The sequence below is a fragment of the Suncus etruscus genome, chromosome 6, assembly GCF_024139225.1.
Source record: "Suncus etruscus isolate mSunEtr1 chromosome 6, mSunEtr1.pri.cur, whole genome shotgun sequence".
Lineage (NCBI taxonomy): Eukaryota > Metazoa > Chordata > Mammalia > Eulipotyphla > Soricidae > Suncus > Suncus etruscus.
The window spans coordinates 134,352,217-134,367,708 of NC_064853.1; the positions used below are offsets into that span (position 1 = coordinate 134,352,217).

At 49.9% G+C, this 15,492-nt stretch overlaps 1 protein-coding gene across 1 annotated transcript; it reads right to left on the reverse strand.

Annotated features, from left to right (window-relative positions):
• Positions 1 to 5,659: 5,659 nt before the first annotated feature.
• Positions 5,660 to 14,103, reverse strand: MRPL22 (mitochondrial ribosomal protein L22). The gene is made up of 7 exons (XM_049776096.1): positions 14,048 to 14,103; positions 13,926 to 13,968; positions 13,520 to 13,652; positions 12,817 to 12,882; positions 12,115 to 12,192; positions 10,814 to 10,883; positions 5,660 to 6,555 (listed from the first exon to the last, which is right to left on the reverse strand). Exons 1-7 carry the CDS (start codon positions 14,073 to 14,075, stop codon positions 6,344 to 6,346), a joined length of 630 nt encoding a protein of 209 aa, XP_049632053.1. The 5' UTR covers positions 14,076 to 14,103; the 3' UTR covers positions 5,660 to 6,343.
• Between the last annotated feature and the right edge of the window lie 1,389 nt (positions 14,104 to 15,492).

The window sequence follows — 15,492 nt, forward strand, 5'->3', positions numbered from 1 at the left end:
CGAGTTCTAGTTGCGCCCCAAAGGAACCTGAGGTCCCTCGAGGGTTTATCTCTGAGCATAGTCAGGAAGGAGTAAGCCTGGAACACCACCGGATGTGGCCCCAAAACAAAAAGCAAAAAAGATCAGGGAGGTGGTTCTATGAGAGAGCATGTGCTTTTGCATGGTGTGAGATTTGATCCCAGGCACTTGCAAATATATATATATATATACATATACATATACATATACATATAATACACACACACACACACACACACACACACATATCTCCAGCTACAGAGGAAAATGGGAGAACCAAAACCTATCTAAGGGCATTTGGGATTCTGTTATCAAGAAAACAGGAGGATTCAATGATTCCTCACGATTCTAACATAAATTCCTCCCACAAACCCTGGTGGCTGGTTCTGGTTTCCATCACAGAACTATTAAAAATGTAGCTTCAATCTTAGGTTTAGGGGGGAAAGGGTTCTTTCTTTTTTCTTCTTTCACTTTACAGAGTGTGAATTTCAGAGGCACTTTCAATGTGGCTAGAGATTTCTTTTTTTTTTTTTTTTTTTTTTTGGTGTTTTTTTTTTCTTCTGCCTTTTCTCTCTGCTCTCTTTGGAAACTAAGGTGTAACAAAGTCTTCCGTTTAGTTCTATAAAAATCTCCCCCACAAACATCAAGAGCCAGAATAATAATGCAAGCAGGTATTAGCATTAGATCATGCTGGGGATGTAAACCCAAGCACAAAAGCACCTTTGTTTCACAAATTGGCATGTCTTTTCAGAACTACTGCGATTTATGCACTATGGGGAGAAGCGGGGAGAGTTCAAAGGATGCTTTTCAAATCTGTTTGGAGCTTGTGAAAGTCAATGAATACTGAAGGTTCTTTGGGGTGTGGGGTGTTTTGGGGATTCTGGGTAGGGGGTTAAGCTCCTAGAAGAACTAAGACAACTCTACTGTCAAGTAGAACAAATGATCAATTTGGGAGACTTTAATACCATGATTAAAGCTGACTTTATGCCCAACTGTTTATCACATTCATGAAAAGAAAGCTTGACTGCCTTTGAATAATTAATAGAAGGCTTGCTTTAGACCCTAAATATAGCTTCTCTGAAGTGCCTCATTCCCTCGTTCAGCTTAATCTCCTTCAGTTATTGTACAATTCTAAAATCATAACTACTAAAAATTGGAAATTTAACCATCACCACTTTGGTTCATGGCGGAGAGTTCCTTGGACACAGACGTGTTTTCTAAGGGTGTGGAGATAGTAATGGTGGGGAAGGTCCTTGCCTTGCATGTGGTGGACCCGGGTGTGATCCCTAGCACCCTTTAGGGTCCCCTGAGGGGCACTAGAAATGATTCCTAAACAGAAAGCCAGGGTGGGGCCGGAGAGATAGCATGGAGGTAAAGCGTTTGCCTTGCATGCAGAAAGATAGGGGTTTGAATCCCGGCATCCCATATGGTCCCCCGAGCCTGCTGGGAGCGATTTCTGAGCATAGAACCAGGAGGAAACCCTGAGCACTGCTGAGTGTGACCCAAAAACCAAAAAAGGAAGGAAGGAAGGAAGGAAGGAAGGAAGGAAGGAAGGAAGGAAGGAAGGAAGGAAGGAAGGAAGGAAGGAAGGAAGGAAGGAAGGAAGGAAGGAAGGAAGGAAGGAAGGAAGGAAGGAAGGAAGGAAGGAAGGAAGGAAGGAAGGAAGGAAGGAAAGCCAGGAGTATAGCACAAGCAGTAGGATGTTTGCCTTGCACTCTTCCTATCCTGGACAGATCCTGGTTCTATTTCCGGCAACCCACATGGTCCCCCCAGCCTGCCGGAGTGATTTCTGAGCACAGAGCCAGAAGAAACTTCTGAGCGCCGGGTGCGACCCTACAACAAAAACAAACAAAAAAGAAAGCCAGGAGTGGAGTTGGAGTGCCTTCAGTATTACCAGGTGTGGCCCCAAACAAAAGTTGCTTTGTCCCTGCTGTATGGTGTCATATTCACTTGACATAAAAATAAAACCTACAGTTAAAAAAAAAAAAAAAAAGAAAAGAAAACCTACAGTAAAAAGAAAATGAGTATTTCACTGCCCTCTATGGACCAACTCGGGAAGTTTCATCTATCGTACTACAAAGAAATGAGAGGTAAGGGGGATGTCAACTCTTCCTGCAAACACAGGAGACAGGTTAGCATTCATCTCCAATATTTTTTAGGGGTGGGGCACACTTAACTATGCTTACGACTTACTCCTGGCTCTATGCTCAGGGTCACTCTGGGAGGGGAGGGGCGCTGTAGCTCTGGGGATTGAACCAGGGTGAGGCTATTCGAGGCAATTGCCTTTTCCACTGTATTGTCTCTGAACCCTCATCGCTAATTTGTTTTTGTTTTTGGGCTCCACCTGGCAGTGTTCAGGGTTTATTCCTGGCTCTGCACTCAGGGATCACTCCTAGTGATATTCTCTCTCTTTTTTATTTGTCCAAAACATTTTTAATTAATATCTTTATTTAAACACCTTGATGACAAACATGATTGTGGTGGGGCTTCAGTCATGTAAAGAACACCCCCCATCACCAGTGAAACATTCCCATCACCAATGTCCCAAATCTCCCTCCTCTCACTCCACCCCCACTTGTGCTCTAAACAGGCTTTCTACTTCCCTCATTCATTCATTCACATTGTTAGGATAGTTCTCAATGTAGTTATTTCTCTAACTGCACTCATCACTCTGTGTTGCGCTTCATGTCTTGAGCTGAAACTTCCAGCCCTCTTCTCTTTTGTCTCTAAAAGTTATTGCAAGAATGTCTTTCATTTTTCTTAAAACCCATAGATGAGGGAGACTATTCTGCATCTCCCTCCCTGACTTCATTCAGCATAATAGATTACATTGTACATCCATGTATAGGAAAATGTAATGACTTCATCTCTCCTGATGGCCGCATAATATTCCATTGTGTATATGTACCACAGTTTCTTTAGCTATTCATCTGTTGAAGGGCATCTTGGTAGTTTCCAGAGTCTGGCTATTGTAGATAGTGAGTCAATGAATATAGGTGTGAGGAAGGGATTTTTTTTTTTTTGGTGGTTTTTGGGTCATACCCAGCAATGCTCAGGGGTTATTCCTGGTTCCAGGCTCAGAAATTGCTCCTGGCAGGCCATATGGGACGCTGGGATTCAAACCGATGACCTCCTGCATGAAAGGCAAACGCCTTACCTCCATGCTATCTCTCCGGCCCCGGAAGGGATTTTTTTGTATTGTGTTTTTGTGTTCCTAGGGTATATCCCTAGGAGTGGTATAGCTGGATTGTTTGGGTTTTTTTGTTTTTTTTTTTTTGGTTTTTTTGGTTTTTGGGCCACACCCTGTGACGCTCAGGGGTTACTCCTGGCTATGCGCTCAGAAGTTGCTCCTGGCTTCTTGGGGGACCATATGGGACGCCGGGGGATCGAACCGCGGTCCGTCCTAGGCTAGCGCAGGCAAGGCAGGCACCTTACCTCCAGCGCCACCGCCCGGCCCCTTTTTTGTTTTTTGTTTTTTTTTTTGGTTTTTGGTTTTTTGGTTTTTGGGCCACACCCGGCGGTGCTCAGGGGTTACTCCTGGCTGTCTGCTCAGAAATAGCTCCTGGCAGGCACGGGGGACCATATGGGACACCGGGATTCGAAGCAACCACCTTTGGTCCTGGATCGGCTGCTTGCAAGGCAAACACCACTGTGCTATCTCTCCGGGCCCTTGTTTTGTTTGTTTTTTTTTTTTTTTTGGGTTTTGGGGTCACACCCAGCAGCGCTCAGCTCCTGGCTCTATGCTCAGAAATCGCCCCTGGCAGGCAAGGGGGCAATATGGAATGCCGAGATTCGAACCACCATTCTGGATGGAAGGCAAATGCCTTACCTCCATGCTATCTCGCTGGCCCCGGTATAGCTGGATTGTATGGGAGCTCAACTTCCAGTTTTTGGAGAAATCTCCATATCGCTTTCCATAAAGGCTGGACTAGACGGTATTCCCACCAGCAGTGGATGAGTGCCTTTCCACATCCCTGCCAGCACTGCTTGTTCTCATTCTTTGTGATGTGCGCCAATCAGTGGAATAGGCTTGAGTACTCAGAGAATGTTCCCCAGACATACAATCACCTAATGGAGCAGGGTAAGCCTCTTCAACAAGTGGTGTTGGCACAACTGGTTAGCCACTTGCAAAAAAGCAAACTTAAGACCTCCAGCTAACATCATGTACGAAGGTAAAATCCAAATGGATTAAAGACCTTGATATCAGACCTGATACCATAAGGTCTATAGAACAACACGTAAGTAAAACACTCCATGACATTGACTCTAAAGGTATCTTCAAGGAGGAAACTGCACTCTCCAAACAAGTGGAAGCAGAGATAAATAGATGGGGGGAATATATTAAGCTGAGAAGCTTCTGCATCTTAAAACAGTGCCCACGATACAAGAGCACCCCACTGAGTGGGAGAAACTATTCACCCAATACCCATCAGATAAGAGGCTAATCTCCAAAATATACAAGGCACTGACAGAACTTTACAAGAAAAAACATCTAGGGCTCAGAGAGATAGCATAGCGGTGTTTGCCTTGCAAGCAGCCAATCCAGGACCAAAGGTGGTTGCTTCAAATCCCGGTGTCCCATATGGTCCCCCGTGCCTGCCAGGAGCTATTTCTGAGCAGACAGCCAGGAGTAACCCCTGAGCACCGCCGGGTGTGGCCCCAAAACAAACAAATAAAAAAAAATCTAATCAAAAAATGGGGAGAAGAAACAGACACTTTGACAAAAAATACAAATAGTCAAAAGGCACATGAAAAGATGCTCCACATAACTAATCATCAGAGAGATGCAAATCAAAACAACTGTGAGGTACCATCTCACACTCCTAGCGATATTCAAGGGACCAGGAATTGAACCTGGGTTGGCTGTATGCAGGCAAGTTCCTCCCACCCCCCCATGCTGCTATACTATTGCTCTGGCCCTCTCATCCCTAATTCATTCTGATTGAAGTCAGAACTTGGGCTAGTAGGGCTTTTGCCTTGCACACTGCTGACCCAGGACAGACGTGGGTTCGATCCCTGGTATCCCATATGGTCCCCCGAGCCAGGAGCGGTTGCTGAGTGCGAAGCCAGGAGTAATTCCTGAGCACTGCTGGGTGTGGCCAAAAACCAAAAATAAAACTCAGAACTTTGGCCACTATTCTCCATATTTTTGCATCCATACATCCAACCATGATGGCTTGTAATTCTAACCTGGAAAGTTGAGGGACAACTCAGTGGTAGAGCAAAGTCTGGCAGGCATGTGGCCATGTCCAATCCCAAGCCTGCAGCAAGGTGAGAATGGTGGGAACAGAGAAAGACTGGGGTGCTTTCAGTTGGCACTCAAACCCCATTTTTGCCAGTGGCCCATGTTGGAAGTGTGCCCCACAATTCAGCACTGGAGGCATGTGGTGAGGACACAGATATTTTGGGAAGATTAGTGGGTCACAATTGCCAGAGTTGACACAAAAGCGGCCTTACTTCCTACTCCACCAGAGTGATACATGAGCAGGGCTTCGCAGAGCAGTAGGTAGTGAGAGGGGTCAGGAGAGCAGGCAGGCCGGAAGACACATACTAGACACAAGATCTGTGCCTGGACAGGGAAGAAAAGAAACCCACCCCAAGTACAAATGCACCAAACAGACAAAGCAATACACAGTACGGCTGGAAGGAGACAGGAAGGAACCATGTTTATTTAGCAACAAGTTTATTGAGAACTTTCAGGGTCTTCTGGAGAGAGAACAGCTGGAAAGGCCTTGCCTTACATGTAGTTAATTCCAGTTTGAATGCTGACACCATATAGGATCCCCCAAACCCAGCCAGGAGTGATCCCTGAGTACAGAGATAGGCATAAACCCCAAAGCACCACTAGGAAGGGTCAGAAAATAAATGAAAAATAAATTGGAAAAAAGACCTTTGTGAGTTTAAAGATTTGGAGCCATCAATGAGCTTGTCTCATAAATTCCCATATTCACTCATAGGCCTCTGCCCAGTGTCAAGGAAGTGACCAGACTTTTAGAAAAGGCCCAAATTGCCTGGTGCTACACCCAGCTCTTCATACACACCCCCAAATCATGTGCACTAAGTTCAGTCCTCTAGGGCCACTTTTGTGCCACCAGCTACCAAGGCCACACCTCCAGAATGCCTCAACGGGGACCAAGGCTGACTCTCCAGCTGTGGACAGAGAAAGACCTAGAGCTCGGCAAAGCCTGGTTACGTTGCAATTAGACCAGCAGCTGTGCAGGTATTTCAGTCATTCCAGGGCACTCTGTCTCTCACTTCTGCTACACTTAGGAGAGAAATGTTGATAGGAGTGTGGGGAGTCTGACCCCGCCTATCTGTCCGTTCATCACAGGGTGTGGATGATGGTCCGATTCCGCAGTTCCTGGACATACTCTCTGGCATGGGCAACCGCTGTCTTCGGTGGCTCTGGAGGCGGTGGAGGTCCCTCAACCAACTTCACAAAATAATGGCAATAAACCTTCTCCATGATCCCAAAGCGACCACGGCCATGGTATCGGATACGCTTGAGGTACTGCCCGCGCCCAGAGGTGGACTCAGCTGGAAGAGGGAGAGAGAGAATTACAGAAAAGGGCACTGTAGGGGGCCGGAGAGATAGCATGGAGGTAGGGCATTTGCCTTGCATGCAGAAGGGTGGTGGTTCGAATCCCACCATCCCATATGGTCCCCTGAGCCTGCCAGGAGCGATTTCTGAGCGTAAAGCCAGGAGTAACCCCTGAGCGCTGCCAGGTGTAACCCAAGAACCAAAAAAAAAAAAAAAAAAAAAAAAAAAAGGCCCGGAGAGAGAGCACAGTGGCGTTTGCCTTGCAAGCAGCCGATCCAGGACCAAAGGTGGTTGGTTCGAATCCCGGTGTCCCATATGGTCCCCCATGCCTGCCAGGAGCTCAGAAATATCTGAGCAGACAGCCAGGAGTAACCCCTGAGCACCGCCGGGGTGGCCCAAAAACCAACCCCCCCCCAAAAAAAAGAAAAGGGCATTGCAGACCCCAGCTTCCCCCACCAGGATGCTGCCACATTAGTGCCAGGGCCTGTTCATCTCAAAACAATGGATTTAAGTACTGTGGAGGCTGGACCATTCAGTTGGGATCTGAGCACCATAGGGATTGGACCACCCAGCTGTCTGTGAGTCCAGAGTGAACCACCCTAGCCAGAGAGAGACCAGAGAACAATAAAGCATCATTTCAGACGTGAGCCTGAGTCACTATCAATGACAACTTGGGTCGTAAGAGATGATGGTGGGCTGGATGAACTTGCCATGGAAAAGCAAAGCAGAGGTTCTGGGCAGAGGGATGCCTGGAGCAGAGGCCGTGGAAGGGATCCAGACACAGGCAAACCTGGTCAGAGTTAGCAAGAGCTACCTCTTGGAAATACATGGAAACACATGAAAACAAAAAAGATGAGGAAGAACTCATGACTGGACAAGGAAAAAAGTGGCCAGTGAGCCAGCCAGTGAGTGATTGAGATACCACAGGAACAGATGTGAGGAAGGATCAGATCCTCCCCAAGTGGAAGCATTTCCTTGGGGCTTCCTTGGGGCAGCCTCAGTGAGTCTCACTGACAAGTTCCCAGGGCTCCCACACAAACCAGTCCCAAGGTCACAGTGACCCAGAGAAATTTGAAAAGGGAAAGAATGTGATTCTTGAAAAGGGAAAGAATGTGTGCCCAGAGATAGCCCTGCCACCAGCAGGCTTCATCTGCTCTCAGTGAGATGGTGAAGTCTTTAAAAATGATCATCGATGGGCCCGGAGAGATAGCACATCGGCGTTTGCCTTGCAAGCAGCCGATCCAGGACCCAAGGTGGTTGGTTCGAATCCCGGTGTCCCATATGGTCCCCTGTGCCTGCCAGGAGCCATTTCTGAGCAGACAGCCAGGAGTAACCCCTGAGCACCGCCGGGTGTGGCCCAAAATCCAAAAAAAAAAAAAAAAATGATCATCGAGGGACCGGAGAGATAGCATGGAGGTAAAAAGCGTTTGCCTTGCATGCAGAAGGTCGGTGGTTCGAATCCCGGCATCCCATAAGGTCCCTTGAGCCTGCCAGGAGCGATTTCTGAGCATAGAGCCAGGAGTAACCCCTGAGCGCTGCCGGGTGTGACCCAAAAACCAAAACCAAAAACAAACAAAAAAAAAGAGATCATTGAGGGCCCGAGCGGTGGCACTAGAGGTAAGGGGTCTGCCTTGCAAGCCCTAGCCTAGGATGGACCGAGGTTCAATCCCCAGCATCCCATATGGTTCCCCCAAGCCAGGAGAGATTTCTGAGCGCATAGCCAGGAGTAACTCCAAGCGTCAACAGGTGTGCCCCCCCCCCCAGAAAAAATAATCAATGAAATTAAGTCAAGGTACAAGCTCTGGTTCATGTCAGAAGCATTAACTGGGAAGGGAAGTGAGGGACGCGGTTTGGTTGGTAGCCAGTTATCTGAAAAGTGAATTTTACCTCAGTGACACAGAGGAATGGCTATTAAAACTTATATTAACTGAACTTTTAGATAACAAGTATGACAAGTTGCTTGTCTGCATATCTAAAACATATGCTAGAAAAGCACAATTTAAAACGTAATATATAACAACAGATACCAATAAATATTTTTTTGTTTTTGGGCCACACCGGTGACGCTCAGGGGTTACTCCTGACTATGCACTCAGAAACTGTTGGGTGTCCATACTAGTGGACTGAACCGCAGTCAGTCCTAGGTCAGCCAAGTACAAGGCAAACACCCTACCACTGTGCCACTGCTCTGAACCCAACCAATAAATTTTTTGCTATCTATAACACTACAACACCTACACACACAGATCTGTATGCACCCCACAGTCATCCCAGTGTGGCTCAGTCTCTTACTGAGTGACTTGGGGGTCACTAGTTTTTTTTTTTGTTTGTTTGTTTTTTGGTTTTTGGGCCACACCCGGCGGTGCTCAGGGATTACTCCTGGCTATCTGCTCAGAAATAGCTCCTGGGCCTGGAGAGATAGCACAGTGGCGTTTGCCTTGCAAGCAGCCAATCCAGGACCAAAGGTGGTTGGTTCGAATCCCAGTGTCCCATATGGTCCCCCGTGCCTGCCAGGAGCTATTTCTGAGCAGACAGCCAGGAGTAACCCCTGAGCACTGCCGGGTGTGACCCAAAAACTAAAAAAAAAAAGAAAGAAAGAAATAGCTCCTGGTAGGTACGGGACACACACACACACACACACACACACACACACACACACACACCACATGGGACGCCGGAATTCGAACCAACCACTTTTGGTCTTGGGTCAGCTGCTTGCAAGGCAAACACTGCTGTGCTATCTCTCCAGTCCCGGGTCACCAGTCCTAACTGCCTAAGAACCCACAACTACTTTGGTGCAGCCCTACAGTGCATGGGGGCCTGTCAAAAGCCAACTCTTCCCCACAACCCAGAGATGGGCCTGGAGGCAGAGTGCTGGGCACAGACCTAGGACACCAATTGTGCCTGAGGAGAGCACTGCTTTAAAACAGAGTTGTCCATAGATTCTCCCATGGCTGCCCATCCCCAGAGTCTCAAGTTTCTGAGCTCTTTGTCATCAGGACAGAGAAGATGCATCTCTGCCTTAGAAACAGATTTCTAGAGATACCTCCTCTCACATGACTCCTGTAAAATTGGGGTGTTCCAACTTACCAACTGCTAAGGAACCATTTCTGCATGGCTGAGACCAGGGAACTCGCTGCCCTTATGGACTCGCCACTCTTGGCCTAGAGACCCATAAAGCCAAAGCCTGACCCTGGCATCAGAAAGCAGCGTTGCAGGGCTGGAGAGATAGCACAGCGATAGGTCGTTTGCCTTGCACGTAGCTGACCCAGGATGAACCTGGGTTCGATTCCTAGCATCCCATATATTACCCAAGCTTGCCAGGAGTGATTTCTTTCCCCTCTTCCTCCGCACTCTCCCCCAGGAGTGATTTCTGAGCGTAGAGCCAGGTAACTCCTGAGCATCACCAGGTGTGACCCATAAACCAAAAAGAAAGCAGTGCTGCAGATCCCATGACTATTAAGCAGTGCCAGTTTCAGAGGTCCATGTCCCCTGGATCTCATTGCCATTAGCAGTGAGACAAGGGCACACTAGATATCTCCCTAACTTACAGCTGCTCACAGGATTATTTCCAGAACCCAGTTTGGTGAACTAAGTTTGGCAGAAAATAAAGGACTGACTCTGGACACCCAATTCCGAGTTTCAGGAATTGCAGCCCATGAGTTCCATGATCTAGGCTGCAGCAAAAGAGCAGAAATAGGGGCCGGGCGGTGGCGCTGGAGGTAAGGTGCCTGCCTTACCTGCGCTAGCCTAGGAGACGGACCGCGGTTCGATCCCCCGGCGTCCCATATGGTCCCCCAAGCCAGGAGCGACTTCTGAGCGCATAGCCAGGAGTAACCCCTGAGCGTTACCGGGTGTGGCCCAAAAACCAAAAAAAAAAAAAAAAAAAAAAAAAAAAAGAGCAGAAATAAAGCTGTATGGCTCCTACTACCATCAGACAAATGGGAAGCTACAGATGGAGGGAGAGCTGCACAATTGCCCTCGCAAACCCTGCTCTCACAGGGACATGTTGAAGGAGGAATGTGGTCCAGGAGAGACTAAAGCTCTTACCTATGTGGGGCTGGCATGGTGGCGCTAGAGGTAAGGTGTCTGCCTTGCCAATGCTAGCCTAGGACAGACCGAGGTTTGATCCCCCGGTGTCCCATATGGTCCCCCAAGCCAGGAGCGACTTCTGAGCACATAGCCAGGAGTAACCCCTGAGAGTTACTAGGTGTGGCCCAAAAAAAATAAACCAAAAAAAAAAAAAGCTCTTACCTATGTATAAATTAGATCGGAACTCCACATTATGGTCTCTCACTGCCATCTCCTGGGCTTCCAAGAGTATCTGAAACAAGGGGGAAAGCATCAGGAAAAAGCATGGGGTACAGAATCACACTTGGAACTCTTGCTGCTCTCAGGCCCATCTTACAAAAGTTCCATGAACACCACCCCCTCCTACACCTCCACAATCCCTTGTCAAAGAGAAGCAGAGACAAGCAGAGATGCAGGAACAACATGCCCCCAGGAGGAGTAGCTGGCAGTCTGGTAGGCCCTCCAGTTAAGACTTTCAGAAAATTCAAGGAACTCAAGAACTAACTCAGTGAAAAGTCATATGTAGGCTCTAAAGTAACCATGACCATTATCAAATGGAGAAAAGTTACTCTTAATATACACAGCTGACCCGGGTTTGATCCCCAGCATCCCATATGATCCCCAGAACCTGGAAGGAGCAATTTCTGAGTGCAGAGCCAGGAGTAATCCCTGAGCGCACTAGGTGCCCCCCACAAAAAATATTTTCCTGCTGGGGGCAGGAATGACAGCATAGTAAGCAGGATATTTGCTTCGCATGCAGCAAACTAGGTTAGATCCCTAATACCCCATATGGACCCCCAAGCCTGCCAGAAGTGATACCTGAGTGCAGAACCAGGAATGGCCCATAAGCAGCATTGGGTATACCCCTGCCAAAAAACAAAAGCTCTCACTGGCAAAGAAAACAAAAACAAGTCTTATAAGGACCTTATCCGTTTCAAAATGATTCAAAATCAAAACCAACATAGGGGCTGGTGCAGTGGCGCTAGAGGTAAGGTGTCTGCCTTGCCAGCGCTAGCCTAGGACAGACCTCGGTTCGATCCCCCGGCGTCCCATATGGGTCCCAAGCCAGGAGCTACTTCTGAGTGCATAGCCAGGAGTAACCCGAGCGTTACCGGTATGGCCCAAAAACCAAAAAACAACAACAATATAAAGGAGACGCAGCAGTAGAGCATTTGCCTTGAACGTAGCTGACCCAGGAAGGATCTTGGTTTGATCCCCAGTGGCTCATATGGTCCCCTAAGCCAGGAGTGATTTCTGAGCACTTGGTGTGGCCCAAAAAAAAAACAAAGAAAACAAACAAACAACAAAAAAAGACTTACTGCTCTGAAAAAAAGGAAACCTGAAAAATATAAACGTAGTGTGATACCCATAAAAGCACCTCCATTCCTATCAACAGTCACCTCTGCCTCTACAGTACTGGCACTGGGGGGAAGGATGGCTAGAGACAGCCAACATGTAGCAGCACCTGGCACATCACTGCTTACCTCCTTAATGATCTGAGCACCCTTCTTGTCACTGAATTCCAGCTGGGCCAAAGCCTGATCAATGGACATTCCTCGAATCTAGAATTGAAGACACGCACAAGAAAACATTCTAAATTATATATCAACGTTCTCGCAAAGGAAGCAACAACAGGTGGAAGGTGCAGAAGCTAATGACAACTGGTAACACCGACAGCATGTGAAGGAACCCCGAGAGATGACGAGTCCCTCTGCTACACAGAAGACAATGCACTGACATGGTCACTGACCGCTTCACTTTGCAGGGGCCACTTAAATAGGCTGCATCAAGATTTAGGCAAGAAAGCCTGATCCTTTTTTTTTTTTTTTTGGGTCACACCCAGCTGTGCTCAGGGGTTACTCCTGGCTGTAAGTTCAGAAATCGCCCCTGGAAGGCTTGGGGGACCTTATGGGAGGCCGGGACTCGAACCACAGTCCTTCTGCACGCAAGGCAAACGCACCACCTCTACGCTATCTCTCTGTCCCCGAAAGCCTGATCCTTTATCTGCACTCTACCCCGTGTTTTCACGTGGAAGGCCATACCATGCATGCTTAAGTGTTACTTCTGGATTGTGGATTGCCGTCCAGTTAACCATGTAAGTCAACACCCTGCCCCTCACTCGTTGAAGATACAGGCAAAGGACTCAGAATTTTCTACCCAGGCTAGTGACAGTCCTTCCCACTTACCAGTTTTGCCAAGTACCACATTTTGTCTCGGCTGTATTTTATCTGTCTTCGACAGTGGTAGATTTCCTTCAGAACGGGAAAAACAATTTTAGTAATTATTCAAATGACAGTATACACTGTTAACAAAGGATTAATTCTAATGAAAATACTGCCACAGAAATATACACAGGGCTGGAGAAGTGATAGTACAGTGAAGGGCATTTATTTGCCTTGCATGTAGCAGACTCAGGTTCCATCCCCAACACCTCCTATGGCTCCCTAAACGCCGCTAAAAGTGATCCTTGAGCAGAGCCAAGAGTAAGTCTTACACACAGCCAGGTCCGGCCCAAATTCCAACTAACCCTCCCAAAAAACCTCGCTTGTTTATGCTCGTATTATTTGCACCTACGTTTTAAAAGCTTTGTGTCTCTATCGCATGGCTAACGTACTGACCCAAGAAAGGCTGAACCGTTTCCGCCGACGTAAGCGCTGCCTCCTATCAGTGAGGTTCTCAGGCCCAAGCCTCCAAGTCCCACAGCTACTGCCAACACTACCTAGAGCCCGGGTGCACGTGCCAGAAGCTAAGGGAAACCATGGACAGCTGCCTGCATTGCCCGGCACCTTCCTGGCATCCAACAAGTGGCATAGAGAGACACAGAGAGAGCACAGCCCCCTGTGGCTGGTCACCGGAGAGCGCCCAGCGCGGGGTGAAGCAAGGCCTTACCGCCGGTCTGCGGGGCTCGCCCGGCAGCTGTGGCGGGTAGACGATCTTGTTCTTCTTCTCCCAGCGCTTAGAAACACCCAGAGCTGCGCTCGCGTGGACGTGTGCCAGGGGTGCCGGGCCAAGAGCAGAGAAGCTGAGGGAAGCGAGAAAAGACGCCGATGCAGCGGCCGCGCCTCCCTGGCAGGGGTCGGGGCGGCGCTCGGCCTAAGCCCTAAGCCGGGGGGCCAATTGCGCGGGAAGATTTCGCGAGGGGAGACTGACTGCAAGCGCAGGTCCCGCCAGCGACCGACACCTGGAGGAGGGCTCGAGCCGGGAGTGAGAAGCACGTCAGCACATCTGGACGACCCTGCGGGGGGGGCAGCCCAGGCCGCGACCCTGACCCGGAAGAGCTTCGGGGCGCGCTTACCCCGCGGCCAGCTTCTCCCTCCAAGTCCGCATCCACGCCGCACCTGGAACGACACCGCCGGTGAGCCCGGGCGGGCGGGCCCGCCCCCCGCCCCTCGCGGCGCCCCCGCGGAGCCCCCTTACCAAGCCGCCCCAGCGCGGCAGCCGCCATCTTGGCCGCGCGCGACAGGACCGCCCGCCCTCCCGCCCGAGGGCGCATGCGCGCGGCGCCCGCCCCGCCCCGCCCCGCCTCCTCAGCTCTCGCGAGAACTCGGCTCCGAGACTTCCGCGGTTGTCCCTGGGAAGCTCTCCCTCCGCCGCTGCCGTGGAGACGGGCAGAGGCGGGGGAACGTTCCTCGGCGGCCCGCGGCCTCCGGGAAGGGAAATAAAGCCCAAGGTCCTGGGTCCGAGCCTCTCTCGCCACTGGCACCGGCACGCCCGGGCTCGAGCCCGCGTGGGTCAGTGTGCGGACCCTGCCCCGACCCGTCCGCCGTGCCGGGCCCTCCTGCAGGGGGCCGGAAGGGAGGCCGCCCGTGGCGGGTGTCCGCCCCCGAGGAGTCGTCTCTGCCCCGTCACTGTCCCTGCCCCCGGAGTCTGTAGGAGGGATGTGGCGAGCCACGAGGTCTTCGCCTCTGTCCCATTCTGGGCCCGCTTTGGCCCCTCGAGGGACCACCGCCCTTGTGCCTGCGAGGCACACGCCTCACCGCCGGCCCCCCTGAGCTCAGGAGTCGCATCTGGTGGGCCAAGGGACCCTGTGGGGCGCGAGAGACTGAGCCCGGTGTCGGTCAAGTGACGAGGCAAATGCCCTGCCTGCCACGTTGGCACACTTTGGCCCCACGACATTTCAGCCCTAGAAATGCCCTAGAAAGTGCGGGGTAGCTCTAAGGTAACTTGGAGAACTCAGCTCTAGATGGTTTGGGATCAGCAGCGGTATTTTAGTTAGAAGTAGCCACAACAGGTGATTTGTTAGACTACTGCTAACGTTTCCTTATCACAATCCCTGCAGCAGTGCCTAAATACCAGACGGGCAGCAGTGTTGGATGTTCTCTGCACTCTGCTCCTTTGCTTTCCTCTCTTTCCCCAGTTCTGAACTTTGTTTTTGCTTTGTTTTGGTTTTTGATAACATCCTCCAGCGCTCAGGGCTCACTCTTGGTTCTAGGCTCCGAAGTCGCTGCTGGCAGGCTCGGGGAGACCCTATGGGTCCTCGCGCCGGCGGGGCAAACGTCTTACTCCAGGCCATGTCTCCGGCCGGACCCAAATCTTCAGTCTTGATAACTTGGTTTGGGGAGCCACACGCAGCATTATTGGGGGAACAGGGAGGGTGTACCCTAATCCTGGGACTCGAAAGCAGGACTCCCGCATGCAAAGTCTACATCCCAGTGATTCGCACCACGTCCACAGCCTGACTTGTACTCTGTACACCAGGGGTCCTCAAACTTTTTCAACAGGGGGCCAGTTCACCGTCCTTCAGACTGTTGGAGGGCCAGATCAGAGTCAAAACAAAAATCAGGAACAAATTTCTATGCACACTGCGTACATCTTATTTAGAAGTGAAGAAACCAAATGGGAATAAACGCAAGATGTGGCCC